The sequence below is a fragment of the Chelonia mydas genome, chromosome 2, assembly GCF_015237465.2.
Source record: "Chelonia mydas isolate rCheMyd1 chromosome 2, rCheMyd1.pri.v2, whole genome shotgun sequence".
Classification (NCBI taxonomy): Eukaryota; Metazoa; Chordata; order Testudines; family Cheloniidae; genus Chelonia; species Chelonia mydas.
The window spans coordinates 254,011,224-254,028,731 of NC_057850.1; the positions used below are offsets into that span (position 1 = coordinate 254,011,224).

The 17,508-nt window shown below is 44.3% G+C and overlaps 1 protein-coding gene across 1 annotated transcript in view; it reads right to left on the reverse strand.

The window, feature by feature from the left end:
• Positions 1–17,508, reverse strand: part of OBSCN (obscurin, cytoskeletal calmodulin and titin-interacting RhoGEF) — a 281,809-nt gene that overhangs the window by 198,790 nt on the left and 65,511 nt on the right. Inside the window, exons 19-26 of the mRNA XM_043541677.1 lie at positions 15,550–15,825; positions 14,568–14,843; positions 12,387–12,662; positions 10,509–10,784; positions 9,363–9,638; positions 6,983–7,249; positions 5,610–5,879; positions 5,060–5,326 (exon numbers count right to left, since the gene is read on the reverse strand). Of these exons, the coding sequence (XP_043397612.1) occupies positions 5,060–5,326; positions 5,610–5,879; positions 6,983–7,249; positions 9,363–9,638; positions 10,509–10,784; positions 12,387–12,662; positions 14,568–14,843; positions 15,550–15,825 (2,184 nt within the window). The remainder of the gene's footprint in view (positions 1–5,059; positions 5,327–5,609; positions 5,880–6,982; positions 7,250–9,362; positions 9,639–10,508; positions 10,785–12,386; positions 12,663–14,567; positions 14,844–15,549; positions 15,826–17,508) is intronic.

The following is a 17,508-nucleotide window of genomic DNA, read 5'->3' on the forward strand; positions in this document are numbered from 1 at the left end:
GACTTGTTGGAAGGAATGCTGAATGTTTCCTATAAAGTATAAAGTGTTTTCAGGCACATTGCATGAAAGATGAGAGAGGAGCAGACTGTATTGTGTTCCACTGCATTCTACCTCTCTGTATAATATTGTGTTATATTTTAAATTTACTATGGGCATGGAGCTAGCAAAACAGTCGAGTACAATTAAGACAGAAGGCTGGGGATTTCTGTACATAACTTCTTGAGTTATAGCTAAGTTCCATAGTACAGGTTTTCTAAGTGTCATAGAATCATAGAATATCAGGGTTGGGAGGGACCTCAGGAGGTCATCTAGTCCAACCCCCTGCTCAAAGCAGGGCCAATCCCCAATTTTTGCCCCATATCCCTAAATGGCCCCCTCAAGGATTGAACTCACAACCCTGGGTTTAGCAGGTCAAAGCTCAAACCACTGAGCTATCTCTTCCCCAAATGTGTCCTAAACACTGATTTTACATTATAAATATTAAAGGGACACTCAGGTTAAAGGTTGCTTAGTTTTAAAAAGTTACTAATAATGTTTACAAAATAGATTTTAAATTGTTACTAACAATGCTTGAGATTATTTTAATTGAAAGAATTTTTATATACCTAATTTACTGCCTACTATTTATATAAATTCCGGCTCTAATTTAAATGTGAATTTACTTTGTCCATATTCTCACTGTTTTTGTGGGGGGTTTTCCCCATGAGCATGCAAGTAATCTAAGTATATTAGCACAAATGTTCATGGAACATGAAGGTTAAGTTTAACCTTACAAGTGTTCATGGAAAGTGCTCATGAATTTCCAAATATTCTGTGCTTATTTATAACTTGTATTATTAGAGTGCCTATACATCCAAACTTAGATCAGGGCCCCGTTGTGCTACACTGTACATACACATGGCAAGAAACAATTGCTATCTCTAACAGATTACAATCTGTTTAGACAAGGCAAGGATTATTATCCTCATTTTACAGATGGGGAACTGAGGCAAATGAGATTAGATAATTTGTGTAGACTCAAACACAGGAAGTCTATGGTAGAATCAAACACAGAATCTCCTAAATCCTAGTCCAGTGTTGTAAATACAAGACCATCCTTTCCCTTGCATTTGTGCTGAAAACCTAATTGCAAAGAGTAATGTTCATCCAGTCAAAAACAGTGTAATGTCATGTGACTGATGTGAACAACCCCAACTAACACAGAAAATTCAAACTTGGAATACCATGTACCAAATATTTTTGCATGTCTACTGGCTTAATCTCTTACGTTTTACATCCCCTTAATGAATAGGTGGGTTGAAGATTAATCTTCAAAGTTAACAAAATACAAAATTTCAAATTAAAAAATCCTTCTTTTAATAATGAATAATTTGAGGCATCACTATTTGCTTGCAGATGTAGTAAAAGCAGGAAAAGGAGCCAAATTCATTGTGATGCATTCACGCAACTCTATTTATGTGGTTTATAAATTTATAGCAGCTTGAGCAATGAACACATGCTAGTCAGTTTCACTTTTATTTAAGGTTATTTCATATACAAGTTGTCCTGTATTATTCCAAAGTTACAACGCATGGGTTGCAAGCACTGATTTAGCTGGGGATTAGGTCCTGCTTTGAGCAGGAGGTTGGACTAGATGACTTCCTGAGGTCCCTTTCAACCCTGATATTCTATGATTCATGATATGTTTATGTGGCTTTAAAGAACTGTTTCTACTGGAATTTATCTTGTAAGTCATGGGAACATTTCTATTGATCTGAGGTTTTGTAAAACACATTTTTACAAAAGCCAAATTTTGAGCCAAGTTTGATTTGACAATGTTTCCCTTTCCAACGTATTCTCAATAAAAAGAGATACAGGTCCAGGGGACTAAAGTGATGCTAAACTCTCAAAGCCTGTAAAACTCAATATACTCCTGGTAACATATCAAAAGCTGCTCCAAAGAAGGATGCCTTCTTTTGAATCTAACTGCCTTCTCCTACAGCTTGAATTGTAAAGGTTAAACTACTGAAAAAAGTCAGCTTCTCAAAAAAGATATATGGTACTTGCAGAAAAACCAGGTACTGTGTACATTTTGTTCATTATCATTTTACCACTGCATGGACCCACTAAATATCCCTGCCCTCTAACTGCCTGGTTGGTACTTTTTATCTTCCTCACCACAGCCAGAGTCTGCTGTTTCCCAGGGCTAACCAGTTTGGTGTCGGTTGGATGAGCAGCTGCCACCAGAGCTGATAACTCTCCTGTATCTGGATGTTAAAACAGTGGCTCTTGCCAGAGGACAGCAAGGAAGACTCTGAAGAGGAAGAAACTATAGAAACAGTGTGTGAAAGAGATTGTACAGACCTGGCTTTTTCTTTTCTTTTTTTTTTTTTTTTTTTAAATACATTTGGGCATCAGTTTCTGATACCTTTGATTGCTAATCTGGTCTCAAATGCATGCAAACAATACCAAACAGCATGCGCCCACTAGCGTTGGTATACAAAACAATTGGTGTGCAATAAAAATATGTTTGTATAAACCAAGGAAGTTATAATATGGATTAAAGTGAGGGAGAGTAGAGGGGGTGGGTGACACGGGAAAAGACAAATTTGGAGTTGTAGGCCAGAGCAGTGCTATGCAGAATCACAATGGGGTGAAATCCTGGCCCCAAGAATGTCAATGGCAATTTTAGCATTGACTTAATGCGGCCAAGATTTCACCCCTAATAATTAAATCTGATTCACTGTATAAAGGGGAACCTGTGGAGAGATCCAAAGAGGAGGGGATTGGTGATGTGGCCACGGTACAGCAGCTTTGTATCAAACAGAGGGCTATATCAAAGAACCTGTTAGTGAGGATTCTGCTTGTGGTATGTACAAAGCTATAAAACAAAAATTAAAATGGAGGCCCCAGTTTCTATAAGGACCTTTATGTGACCCAAGGACCTCTGGATGGCAATTGGCCATCTCTAATGAAAGCCTGTGTCACACTGGTCATCATTATTGCAAAACATGTATGGCTGTTGTGTAAGGAGTTATGTATATATACTGAAAATTATGCTCTTAAAGTCTGTGACTAGGGGCTGGTCACCAGAAAGGTGAAAAGCGAGTTTTCTTTCAGGTAAGAAATATTTATCTGTCTGTCTGTTTATATTTAATTAAGTATTGTATGGTTCACAATGGGCATCCATTTACATTCTGAGCCTGCTAATGAACAATTGTGAAATCTTCTAAGAAAGGAAATATACAGGAAGATGTGAACCAGCAGGGCAGAGCCCTGTTTACAAATAAGGACAATGACATTTTGGGGGGCATAACAAAGGGGTACAGAGGTATAACCTCATTCCTTCCACCTGTGAGGACAAGCCACCAGTGGGCTTGGAAATGCTGGGGAAAGGACATGGGTAAGCTATCTTGTAGGGGATAGGGAAATGCCTTGCTAATTAAGTTTAGGATCCAGAAAGTGTGTTATGATTTTGTTTTATATGTAACCATTTGTTTCCAATATTCTGACTTTCTCTCTCTAGAATCCATGTTCTTTGTTCATAAACTTCTTATTGTTTTCACTACACATCTTTGTGTGTTGTGTGTTAAGTCAAGTGGTCCCCTTGAGTTGAATCTCACAGACTGGTGTGTACTATTCCTTTGGGAATAGCAGGTCTAAGAGTTGTGTGTCCAGTGGAATAGGGGCTGGATGCTGCAGAGGGTCGCTCAGAGGTCTCGGAGGTTGGAGTGTGTCTATCGCTAACCTGTACAGAGAGAGAGCGAGGCCCGCAGAAGCCTGGCAGGCAGTGCTTGTGTTGCCAGAGGCTGGCGGTTTCAGGGAGTTGATCCACAGCAGGCACAGAAAAGACCTCCTCCCGCTAAGGGCTGGTCTTAGCTAGGTGCCTCACAACCCTGGGTACCCCTGGGAAGCATCACACTTTATAACTTTGGGATCTATCCTAGCGAAAGCTGCTCTAAGGCCAGATGCCTTACGGATGTTTCACAGCAGCTGCTTTGCTTTTGATCCATGTCGGTTTGCAACCTCTAAACTCTGGGTCTGAACAAACCCAAAATCTCCACAAGGCTGAACATCACCTGGCTTTCCACTGAAATCACAAATTTCACAGGATTTCACTGCAAAGCCATAAACTGGCCTGGGTGTGTTCAAAACTCACCCCAAGGTTTTCAATCTTTCCACAGAGATCATCTGAGTTTTGAATTTTAACAAAATGCAAAGCCAGGTGAGTGTCACATGGTTTCTGGTCCTGGTAAGAAGATTTCTCACTGCTGAACTCTTATCCCTTTGGATGCTATGGATTTCCTGTATACACACTAGATACAGACATGAGCCAGAACACCATATCCAAGTTCAGCAGAACTCACCAAGTTCACGTGCGGGTCTGAACCATTACTTATGGGCTCAGCCTCTCTAACATATCTCTCCATCTGTTAGATATTCAAAAGGTGCCTAAATATCATGTATTATTTATATAGCATCCCAACTGCTAACGATGCTTTACAGACATATAACTAGACAGATCCTAGCCCTGAAGCACATACACCCTAAATGAAGATATGGCATTACAATGAAGACAAAGGGAATGCGGGGAAGGAGGCTGAATTACAGAGGTTACAGACTGAAGAGCGTTAGTTTATTTGAATACTCAAAAGCTTGTTGGTAGAGGATTTGTTATTTTAACGTTACTTGCATTTCAAGAGCTGTGTTGTGAGGGGTACTGTAAGGAAGAGAGGTGGAATATGGAATGGTGGGAAGAGGAATGATTTCATAGGAGCAAACGCATGGGGCAAAAGACAGAATGAAAAGGGGTGAGAGAATTTGAGGGGAGAAGGGACGAGCTCAGAGGTGTAATGGTGAACAGGGGGCGTGAAGCCAACAGACACGGGACTGTGGTAGATGGAAACAATAGAAGGGGGAGGTCAGAGCAAACAACCAGTCAGCCCCTGTGGTAGCTCCAGCGCTCACGTTCTCCCACACAGTCATTTGACTGGCACATGCTAAGAGGAAAGACCCGCATTTCCCAAACCAGCCTCCTAACATTGGCTACAGCACAGGTGGTCATTCAGCATCAGCTTACTTTGCACATTCAGCTTGGCCTGGGTCTTATCTTCGAGAGTCTCACAGCAATAGAAGCCCCGGTCGGCAAAGGTGATGTTCTTAATCATCAAGCTGTGTTTCGTCCCCTCGGCCTTGATCTCAACGTTGTCACTGGACTGCAGCACGATGCTGTTCCTCATCCATTTCACCTCCATGGAAGGCTTGCTCAGCTCTACCTCCAGGGTCACCGTGTCCCTCTCCTCAACTGTTTTGGGCTCCAGTTTCTTCTTGAACGTCACCGGCGCCTCTGGAAAATGAGAGGAGACCAGAGTAAAAGTTGAGTGACTCCAGAAAACTGGCTCTAAAGTAAGATTAAAATGGTGGCTTCTGAGGAAATCAAAGCTGGGGAAAATCCACATGAACAGAAGCAGCATCTCCAGCACTGCAATGTTCTGGGCACTATTCTAACATGTGGAACACATGCATTTTGCATCCCCATGGCCAAGTCAGAAAGTTAGTAGAAGGAACGTACAAAACAACACATCCCACAGTGTGGATGACAGTCAGTCAAAGGGACCTAACTCTCTCACCTCGGACTGTGAGGGTGGCTTTGCTTTCCACACCCTCTGCATTGGCTGAGATTTCTGCTGCATCCTCCAGAGTCAGGTCAGCAATGGTAAGGCTGTGGTTGGTGTCCTTCTGAGAGATCACGTGTTTCTTACTGGCTTCAATTTTGACACCGTTTCTGTGCCATGTAACTGCAGCATCGCTGGGGGAGACGGTGCATTTGAATGTGGCCTCTTTTCCTTCTTCAGACACCACGTTGTGAAGGCCTGTAGTGAACTTCACCACTCTAGGAGCTGACAGAGAAGAAGGAGACATTTTAGAAGCACATGCATAAGAATCCCCCATACTGTGAGCACCTCCAGAGGGCAGACTGGCTTAGTAATATTGTCAATGGCATGGATCCAAATGGCTTTGCCATGGATATTTCATTGTGTGACAGTGTGCTCATGGTAACATAGTCACATTACATCTCACTGTCCAACTTTTACATAGGGAGGTGCCATCCCTACGATAGGAGCACGCGTGTAAGGGAAAATCCTGGGTCTAGATTCAGGATCCTTAACCCCAACCTTACATGCAATATCAGGGCCAACAAGTCCATGGCCTATCTAACATGAGACCCCAACTCAGTTTGTCTCAAAGTCACAACAACATTCTTTGCAAGGAGAACCTTCACCACTTTTGCAGGAAGGTAGCAGAGTTCCGCCCTTCGCTGATATGAAATCAATTGAAAACAGAGCATCCAAATGCAGAATCTGAACACCCTCTTCAACTGCCATAGTTCAAATTGGGTCCTAGGAGGAGACTTTTTAAGGCTCACATATAATTTGGACTTTAAAGTGGACATGGTAAGGTAACAAACTGTTGCTTCACATATACTAATACCAAGGTTACCCGCAGGGATTGCCCCCGGGACTTTCACCACCAAAATCACAGGGCTCTGCCACGTGAGATAAAAGAGAAACTTGGTTAACTCTACATAAGCAGCAAGTTATATTGCTGTGGCATCATCCAGTAGAGGGTGATACAATCAATCCATACTAAGCCCACATCTTACTTTAGCAGGACACTGCACTAGCTCTTATTGTTGCTGCTAGTTAAATTTATAGAGTTGTATCATTGTTTAAATATTATTTAAATATCATTTCTAGGGATCTTCTACCTACAACATACATTGCATTTCTCTCTTTCAGAATGGCAGTCATGCTGTCTATTCATTAACCTCAAGGTGGTAGCTCTTATTTTCCCAGCTATAACATACATTTCTTCATGCTAGCGACAATGTCTCCTGCCCTCTTAACACGGGCAGAGTTTTTTTAATGCAGCTCTTTAGCACTGTAATGGAAGGAGAGGGGAGCAGGATGTCACACGTAATGTCATGGATCTGGCAAGGTACCTTTGGGGGTGACCTGAATGCTGCTTTTGTCATCCCGGGATTCACAGGAGTACTCTCCCTTGTCTTCGGCCCGGAGTCCCATTACGGTCAGGGTCCGCTTGACACCATCCTCGCTAATCTGGAAGCGCTTGCTGGGTTTGATCTCAACTCTGTTCTTGTACCACAGCACATCCCCCTTGGCCTGGCTCAGCTCACAGGTCAGAGAGATGGTCCCTCCGATCTCGGCACTCACCGCTTCTAATTTCTTTGCAAACTTCACAGGGATTTCTGAGAGTCATTGGAAGGGAAACAATGAAAGCAGAGCAGATCAGAAGATTGTTTTATTACCCCCCCCCTTTTTTTTTTAATAGGAGGGTTTTTGTATCAGAGGAAAGAGGGAAATTCAAGAGATTGTCAGCAATAGAAACGACGTCGCAAATTCTGACTCGGTAATAATAATAGCAACATTTCATCTCCCGTCTCAAAACACGACATGAATGTGGGTAAGACACAAAAAAAACCATTTTACACCGGTGGACACTAAGATTACAAAGCGGATGAGTGACTTGCCCAGGGTCACACACACACAGTGGGTCAGGCGTAGAGCCCAGGTCTCCTAACGGCTGATCCAACGCCCCCATAGCCTGGCTGCCTATCCTGAGAGAGTGGGAATGGACACACAGCCGAAAGCATATTTATCAAGCGACAAATCCATCAGATTCTTACAGACCATTGAGTTGGCAGCTTAGAGTGAGCCCTTTAGAGTAAAATAAAATACAAAAGAAACCTTAGACCCCTTTTAATTCTGGAAGGACAGGTGTCAGAATGATGCCTTAAAATGCCTGGTTTGGGGATTGTCCTCTCCTTTTTCCTTTTTGTTCTGCCTTCCACCTGACAAACCAAACTTACCTGCTGAGCTATCACATCTCCTTGACAGGGGGATGTTGGCATAGACTCCCTACCATCATTGCTTTGGGGTAGGAGATGATACAGCCTTTGTTCTGTGGCCCCAGGATGTGAAATTCACCCTCCACTCGCAGGTATCTCTCTCCACAATCTCTCTCACCTCTTTGACATCTATCCATCCAAGGCCCGCATATCGCCCCCATTACCTGGGTGCCTCACCCTCTTTAATATATTTACCCTCACAACTCACCTGTGAGGTTGAGAAGTAAAGTGGATGGCCCCCAATAGCAACCTTGATGTTAACAACTTCCAGTTCATAGCAATATTGTGCTGGGAATCCATCCTGTCCCATCGACTTTAATTTTCATGGGATTTGGATATTGGCAACTATGTGCTGCTTACTGAGAACTTTTTCTAGAAGTGAGACCCCTGCCTCAGGCTGGTTTGCGGGGCTGTAGCCAGGGGAGGAAGTGCTAGGATGGGCCATCCCTGGATGGCCCCACCAATCTGCTTGCAGCCCGTGCTTGGCACATTCCAGTGCTTCCTTCCCTGGCTGCAGCCCCGCCATCCTGCCTTCTGCTTATTGGCAATGGCCAGACCATGGCAACATTTTGCTGGCAGCTGAGGGGTTGCTAATGAGTGGAATCTCGTGTAAACAGAGAAGTGAAGTACAGAGAGACCAAGTGACTTGCCCAAAACCACACAGTACATTGTTAAAGGTTAAAGTAAAGGGGTGGCCAGGGGAGCAGCAGCTGCCCTCCTCTCCCCAGCCTGGGTAAGCAGAGCTCTCCCCAGAGCTCCCCAGCTACAAATCATTCCCATAGCTCAGCCCTGCGAGGTAGATGGGAGAATCCATTTGTTTCTGGGCCCGCGCAACTCCACCACTCTGGGCTAGACTGTCATCTTCTACAGTCTGCCTTGATAAAGGGACACAGAGAGCAGCCCAACCCCAGAGACAGGGCAAGGGCCAAATTGTGACTCAGAGCCACGTTTCTGTCCCTGCTTGCTCCATGGGGAATTAAGCTATCCCCTACGCCCTTCCCCTTGCACAATTTATGCCCACCTCCACGTTGGCTCTGCTATGCTGGCTGGTGGGGCGGCGCGATGGCTGTGCCCGCACCCCACCCAACTGTGAGGGCATTGGAATAGTGTCTCCCCCGGTACAGCTACCTGTAGTGTGGATAGCAAGCCCCGAGGAATAGGGGGCACCTTATGACCCCCTTCCCCCCTGCACGAGCATGCAATATGGGCCAAGAACTAGCCCGGTGGGAGTAGGATGCATTTTGCTTTGCTCTGTGTGGACATTTAGGGAAATGGATCTGCTGGACCCTGGAGCCAGAATCACAGCAGCCACAACACAGGGGCCCTGAGAGCTGAGCAATGGTGAGGGGGAGGGGGGTAGTTTTCAAGTGCAGCCCCTTGGCCCCCACTGGGAGGAAGATCCATTTGACTTTGTTGGGAACGAAGCTGACGCACCTGCTGCTGTTCCTCTCACCTTTCACCTGCACGTTGAACTCCTGCTTGTCGCTCTTTGTCTCGCAGGTATACACAGCACTGTCTTTGCCCTCAGCCAGCTTCACAGTCAGAGTCCTGGAGGCCCCGTCAGCCTTAATCTCGTACTTTTTGCTTTCTTTGATCTCAGTTCCATCCCTGAACCACTTGACTACGGCTGTTTCAGGCGTTACTGAAGTGGACAGCGTGATGCTCTCATGTTCCTGAGCAACAATCGGTTCTTTCTGGACAAGTTTCTTTTGGAATTTTGCCTCCGGTTCTAGAGAAGTAATGAAAATAAACAGGCTGGTTTCCTACTCCCTAGAACAGTGGTTCTCAACCATTTTTTGCTCCATGACTCATAAAATGACCCCAAAATTGTCCTGTGATCTACCATATCCCAGGGATATGGCCGAACGTTTGCAACCTGCTGTCTCTTTTCTCTTGGATTGAGTGGGAAATGATCAGTTGTTCCTTCACAGAGGTAATTTGTTATAGAATCAAAGATAATGAAAAAAAAATACACATGCACATAAACATGCATCTGGGATCCTCTAAGATTCTTGTTTCATAGTGTATGAAAATTACTCTGTCACCATGGTCCTAATTCAAAATCAACTCTGTGGACGTGCACCCTCAAAAAATTTCCTTCTTTGTACCTACTACCCTATGGGCTCACTTTTCTCCTCCTCTCATGGCCTCATCTCTAACTCTCATAACGCATCACAGCCCTTTAACACATCCTGCTACTCCATTTAACTAGCACCATTCTTCCAAGTCACCATTTCTCCTCTTTAAAACCCTTCCACTTCTATCTCACTTTCAGCCCATTATCTCTGTAAAACCATTTGAGATTGTGTCTGTGAAGGAGACAATGAAAAAATAAACCATGTAACACCGTGTTATACAAGTAAAGATTATCAGCCAAATTCTGCCTTCAACTTTACACATACCCAACACCAACAAAGTGAATAGGATAAATTAATCTGTGGTATAGCTTATTTGAAGTCAGTGATGTAACAACCAAGCAGATCTTGGCCTAGTTGCTCCCAGGCATTAAGAAATAAGATATTCACTCCAAGCACATGTTTTACAGATGAAAAATCTGACCTCAATTCTTCCCAGAATGAGTGTGCAAGAAAACACTCACCTACTGCTTCAATTTTGAAGGCCAGTTTCTGGCCGGCAGCCTCACAGGTGTATTCTCCAGCATCCTTCTTCTCCACCTGCTCCACCACCAGACGCCGGAATTTACCCTCAGACTCTACTTTGAGTTTCTTGCTGGAGGTGATCAGTTTCCCGTCCTTGTGCCATTTCACTTCAGTCTTGGCATGGGCCACTTCGCAGGACAGGATGGCGCTCTCTGTCAGCACAGCCTTCACCTCCTTCTGCACCTTCTCCTGGTTTACAAATGCAGATTCTGGCTCTGAGTAGGAAAAAGAAAAGAGAAAAATGACTGATTAAAATAAAATTAGCCCATCTAACAGGTCTTAGCACATCCACGTGCACCAACTTTGGAAATTCTGAAATTTGTCATTTGCCAACAATAGCAGTCACTGCTGGAGAATGTTTCTATTTATTTATTTGCTTGTTGCTAATTAGGCCATACAATGCAGAAGTTCTTCCTTCTTTGATCATGTTTCCCTCATAAACCAACACGATAACACAGACTTCCAGAATGGACTCTTAGTGATCTTGCCCATGGTCATTCCCAGCAGGAACCTCTCTTTCCAAAGAATACTGTTACCAGTACAATACTCTGATCATTAAGGACCTGATTTGGCAAGGTACACAAGTGTACACATGTTTAATTTAAAGGAGCTGGCCGTCCCTTTGACTTCACATGCTTAAAGTTACCTAAATTAAGCACCTTGCTGAATCAGGTCCAATCTTGCAAATTGCAGGCAACTTTCAGGAGAAGAAGGCATTTAATATATGGCAGGTGGCTTGCAGCATCTCATTGGATCAGAAGCAAAAATATACTATGAAAGGACCTCAGAAAATTCACAGCTTTAGATCAGTTTGGATGAGCACTCAAAAATGAGTTTGATGATCAAACTTTTAGATCAGTTTGGATGAGCACTCCAAAAAACATATCCCAGCATCTTCAGTCTCCAGAGCCAGGCTAGGAATCTTGCAAGAAGAGGTTTTTGTTACTTCTGGCTTCCTCTGAGGCTGGAAATGCCAAAGCCTAATTCAGGAAAGCACTTAAGCATATACTTAAAGTTAAGCATATGCTTACAGGCTTTCCTGAACAGGGATGCTGTCCAGTGTCAGGCGCTAGAAGAAGAACCTGTTGTGATAATTAGGTATTTTACACCTGAATATGGGAAAAGCAGCGGCAGCAAGCAAATGAAACACACCGTCTGATTGTTTTTTAAAGTCCAACATTTTTGAACTTCAAAAAGTTTGGTCCAGATTCGGTTTGAATTCTGAGTGACAGTTTGGGCCAGTTTCCGCATTGCTTCACCCATCACCAGTTAGGACTAGCTCCTCCACTAGTGTATATCACTAGGGCTCCATGGACTTCCAGCTCACCAGTGTGCGTGCAAAAGCCATCTCCTCTGCAGATCTTGCCAGCTGGAACAACCCAACTGCGCCTCTCTCCCCTGGCCTCTTTTCAAATCTCAACTGAGCAGTTTTCTTTATTCCCTTGTCTGTGCTTCTTAAATTTACTTCTCCCTCTGTGACTCGGCCACTCCCATATATTATGCGTTATATATAAAAGTATCATGCTGTTCTGCAAGGAGTATATAATTTTTATTACTTTATTTATCATTAAATCTCCAATTTAATAATGTGATGCACTCTTATCACATACTGATACACCCTGATATTTTGGTATATGCAAAACATTAGGGCAGACCATCAGCTAGCATAAATCAGCCTAGCTCCTAGCCTGCAATGGAGCGACACTAATTTATGCAAGCTGAGGGTCTGTCTCACTGCACACATTTATTACTGGTGCTGTTAGCCCATTTTCAGACACGACAATATCGTTGGGAATTCAGGAGGGTCTTTCTCACACCTGTGACATTAAACTTGAAGGTCAGTTTCTGGCCTGCGGCCTCACAGATGTACTCTCCAGCGTCCTTCTTCTCCACCTGCTCCACCACCAGACGACGGGATTTGCCCTCAGACTCCACTTTGAATTTCTTGCTGGAGGTGATTAGTTTCCCGTCCTTGTACCATTTCACTTCAGTTTTGGCCTGGGCCACTTCGCAGGAGAGGGTGGCGCTCTCTGTCAGCACAGCCTTCACTTCCTTCTGCACCTTCTCCTGGTTTGCAAATATGATTTCAGGCTCTGAAAAAAGAGAACATTTCAAATTAGGTGAATCTATAACCTGAAAACTGCCAAAACTTGTATCAGGGCCTAAGGGGAACAGTTAAATCCACGTCTCCAATCTGACAACATGCATTCAAAGTTCTCACATCACCACGGAACACATTTTCAGGTTTTCTTGTGCGGTAAACTTCTTGTTACTGTTTCACAGGAGCTATGACAAGACAGTTAAGGATCTGTGTTAGCATGCCAGGAAGGTGGCCACATTGCTGACCACCACAGCATGCTCTCATTCCCGGTCCCATCAAGGCAAATCAGATCAGCTGGGCAGTCCTGACTAGTTATTCCAAGGATCAGACCAACTGCAGTTTTCAGCAGCAGGGCCTTGACTATGCTATTCCCTTCCTGAGGACATGAGCTAGAATCCCACGGTGACTGCAGAACTCCTCATATTTGTTGTTCTTTGCAGCAATGGTATTAAAGTAGCACCTAGAGGCAGGACCACGTTAGGTGCAGCACAAACGTACTGGAGGAGACAGTCCCTGCACCAAAGAGTTTACAACCTAAATAGGCAAAGGGTAGCAGGGGAAACAGACACACAGAGGGAAAATGACTGGACCAAGGCCACACAGCTGGTCAACAGCAGAGTCAGGAATAGAACCAAGCTCTCGCGAGTCCCCAGTCCAGTGCCCTACCCATTGGCTCACACGCCCTCTGTGCAGTTTGGTTTGCTTGAATGATGACTGTTTAATCTCCCCTGTTCGCACCTGTATGTCTCTGCAGATTTGGGAGAAGGCTGTCTCCTATAGCTAGGACAAGGTCTGATGGACTTTCTAGCTGGCCCACCAAGCTGAATTTATGATTCAATTACTGAATTTGCTTAAGGCACAGCACCAAGGGGTGACCGGGTAACAGGTGCTTAATACATTGTTTGAAATCATAATTAAACCTTTCTGTATATTGCTAGAGGGCTGAGATCAGATGGTATACTCTATACACAAGGCTGGATTGTGGCTTTGCAGCCCTGGCTCCACTAGGATATGTCACAGAGCTGCACCATCTGAGAGGCAGATGTCAGAGCTGTCATCCTTGTAGCGTACAGAAACAGACAGGATGCGTCCCCGGCACCAGGGTGCAGACTGCATTCTCACCATGCTACTGGTCATCTGGCTACACACCATCCCCTCCCAGCCAGGACCCCTTTGGGGCATGGAGCATCTCAGACTGTACCAGCCTGCCCACCTCACACACATGCAGCCTTACGCTCGGGATGAAATGCTCATCTCCCACATAACGCTGGAGTAATCAGACTGACTGCAAAGGAGCGTGGATGAACTGGGCAGGTGAAATCCACTCTCCCAATCAGACGCCCAGGCACCAGACCTCAGCGCACTTCACCGTCTGCCCCTCCGTGCCACTCGCATGGGGCGCGCAGATCCCCATCCCTGTGATGTCCTTCCCTGCCAATCTCTCTTGGGCAGACACGGAGAGCACCCGTCCATGAGGGGCAAGGAAGTGCAGATACCCCCGCAGGGCCGCTCTACCATGGCCCCCCTCTGCAAATTCACTGGGGTTGAGAGTGGCGTGGAGAGCCATGTGCTGGCTCTCTGGCATTCTGGCTGCATCGATGGATTTACGGGAGAGGAAGGGATTGCGGCACTATTATTATTCATGTATATTCGGGAAGGGTTCACAATATACTGGGCATTTTCCAAACATACTGAGAAGAGGCTCTCCCTGCCTTAAAGATCTTGCAATCCATTACAAATATATACATTTTCTTAAAAGTCCCCCCAACTTCTGCACCAAAGCAACAGCCGCCACTCTCTGACCCATAATTTGCTCCTAAAACGGTGGACAATATTCTTAATAAAATAAAATCACTTTAGTCTCCTAACAAAAATTTTAAAAAAGAGTTTCTCCCACCTGTGATGATAACCTTGAAGGTCAGTTTCTGGCCTGTGGCCTCACAGGTGTACTCTCCAGCATCCTTCTTCTCCACCTGCTCCACAACCAGCCGTCGGGATTTGCCCTCAGACTCCACTTTGAATTTCTTGCTGGAGGTGATCAGTTTCCCGTCCTTGTACCACCTCACTTCAGTATCGGCCTGGGCCACCTCACAGCTCAGGGTGGTGCTCTCCGTCAGGACAGCCTTCATCTCCTTCTGCACCTTCTCCTTGTTTGCAAACACAACTTCAGGTTCTGAGATTGAGGGAAACAGTTTAAAAAGTTAACTCCCCCAACTTTGATCTTCATTACCAGCAGGCAGGTTTATGAAAATTTTTCCAAATTCATATCTCCGGAGTGCCCATCTCCTGAGTCATTTAAACTAGACCACACCAACAAGTGGTAGGAGGAACACTCCTTCACTAGCAGCGGAGGATGGGCTAGGTGACCTACAAGGGTTTTTCCATCTCTAATTATCATGATTTTCTAAAATCTGCAATGGAAGAAACTAATGCATTTGTTAACATTTGTCCATCAGAACTTCACTGAATATCATCAGTTGGATGACTGTGCTGTAAGAAAATACACACTAAATCATACAAACAAGAGGAGAGATGCATTTTATCTTGCAATCCAAAATAAAGGTGGCTCAAGAAAAAAAAAAGAGTCTACGTTCTGGATTTCATGCTTAAACTTTCCAAAATTTCACAGGTGTTCTCTAATTAAAAATGAAAAAAATAAACCACCCACCTCTGTTACTTCTCCAGGATTATGCCAGGCCAGAATCAAAGACTAGTCTAATGCATAAACTCCTGCACTTTTCAGTTGGTTCGTTGGTTGGTTTAAATTTATCATAAGCCAAACTGGCTCTGTTACTGGCTCCCTGAACAACAGGTCACTTAACTTTTCTGTGCTTCAGTTTTCCAATATGGAAAATAAGAGAGAAATCAGTCTCTCTCACCTGTGACTATAACTTTGAAGGTTAATTTCTGGCCTGCAGCCTCACAGGTGTACTCTCCAGCATCTTTCTTCTCCACCTGCTCCATGGCCAGCCGTCGGGATTTGTCCTCAGACTCCACTTTGAGTTTCTTGCCAGAAGTGATCAATTTCCCATCCTTGTACCATTTCACTTCAGTCTTGGCCTGGGCCACCTCACAGCTCAGGGTGGCGCTCTCTGTCAGGACGGCCTTCACCTCCTTCTGCACCTTCTCCTTGTTTGTAAACACATGTTCTGCCTCTGCAAATAGGAGGATAGGGGATAGTCAAGAAACAAACCTTCCTTTTGAAGCAGGGGGTTTCAGATTCCCCATTAATGACTGCAGCAGTTTTAAAATAAATCTAGGTTTGACCATTTTAATGTAGAGATAAGATGGCAGAGGTAGTATCTTTTACTGGACCAACTTCTAATGACTTCATTTAATAGAAAAGCTGGACAGAACTCTGACCTCGGATCTTTTAAATGACAGAACCTACCCTTAGCCAGAACTGCTTGGGGGGAGAACTATCCATCCTGTCAAAATATAAAAATATAAAACCTAGCTCAGATCTCTTCTTTAGTATTTAAACTCTGCCACAGTGCCAGGAGAACTACAATCGAAAGAACAATAGGTCTGAATCAGGACACTGGATCCACATCCCCTTGAATTTGGGGGAATTTCAGATCAGAATCCAAAATTTCATGTCACTGGAACTCCAGATTCAAAACTTCCTTGAATTTTGTGAATGTTTGCACTTTAACACAGCTCCAGAGACAGGTTTTGCAGTTTCACACCATCTCCAGAGTGAAGGAATAAAGGTGATTGCTCATTCAAGATCCAATCCCAGCAAGATGCTCGAACTTAAAAAAAAAAAATTTTTGGAAGGGCCATAAACTCTCATGCAAAGCCAAATTCTAACTAATTGGGGTCAGGAAGAGACTTCCCAAATGGCCAGGCTATTCCATAATTGCCCACAGGTCAATATGCACTTTCCTCTGAAGCAGCTGGTACTGGCCACTGCAGAAGACCAGATACTGGACTAAATGGACCATTGATCTGATCCAGTCTGGCAACTGCAATAGGCCTGCCATCATAGCTCTGTAAAACGATCACAAGGAAACCTCATACCACATGCCTGAACCTGATCCAAAGTCCACTGAAGTTAATGGGATTCTTTCTATGGACTTTAATGGGCCTTGGACCAGAACTCAAGCTTCAGGTTTTGTGATGACCTTGAAATTCAGTCCAGATTCATCCAAAAGGTTCGCTGAGATTTACAAAACTTTTCAGCAAAGCTGGACACAGTTTTGGTCAAGCCTGGGCTGCTTTGTAGCTTGGCACCCAAATGCACATTGTTTTATATTTTCGGTGGGAAATCAAGAGAAATATGGTGGGTTTAAGCAAGCGGCACTTTTAGATATTGAGTTGTTTCAAACCCAAAGCTTAAGGGAAAACACAGGTGGAGAAGGGATGAGGCAGACCCATCCAGACTGAAACCATGAGAAATATTCACACAAATGCCTGTTATGTGAAACCACCTAGTTTCGCAGAGCTCGGGCCATGGTGATATCCAGTGCTGTTCACCATTGTGAGGCAAGGCCTGTCAATTATTTAGATGGTTCTTTCCATAGCTCCTAGAATGGATGGGATATAATCTTGTCATATGTGATGCGTGCAGAGTTTCCTACAGCACCTGTAAATCAAAATGACAACTGATTCTCCTTGAAATTAGAGCCCTCTAAGTTCACTGTGTTTTCGATAAGCATTTGGCCCGAAAGGTTAGGCACAGAGTGATTTTCCAGTGCGGGTAAAGGATGGCTGACGTGTTCTGGACCCTCTACAAAGAAAGAAGATCCACAAGGCTCTTTGTGTCACACCTATGAGTATGCTCATTTCTCTGCAAAGACCATGAGGGAAGAACAACTGTATTCCTCTGGACTAAT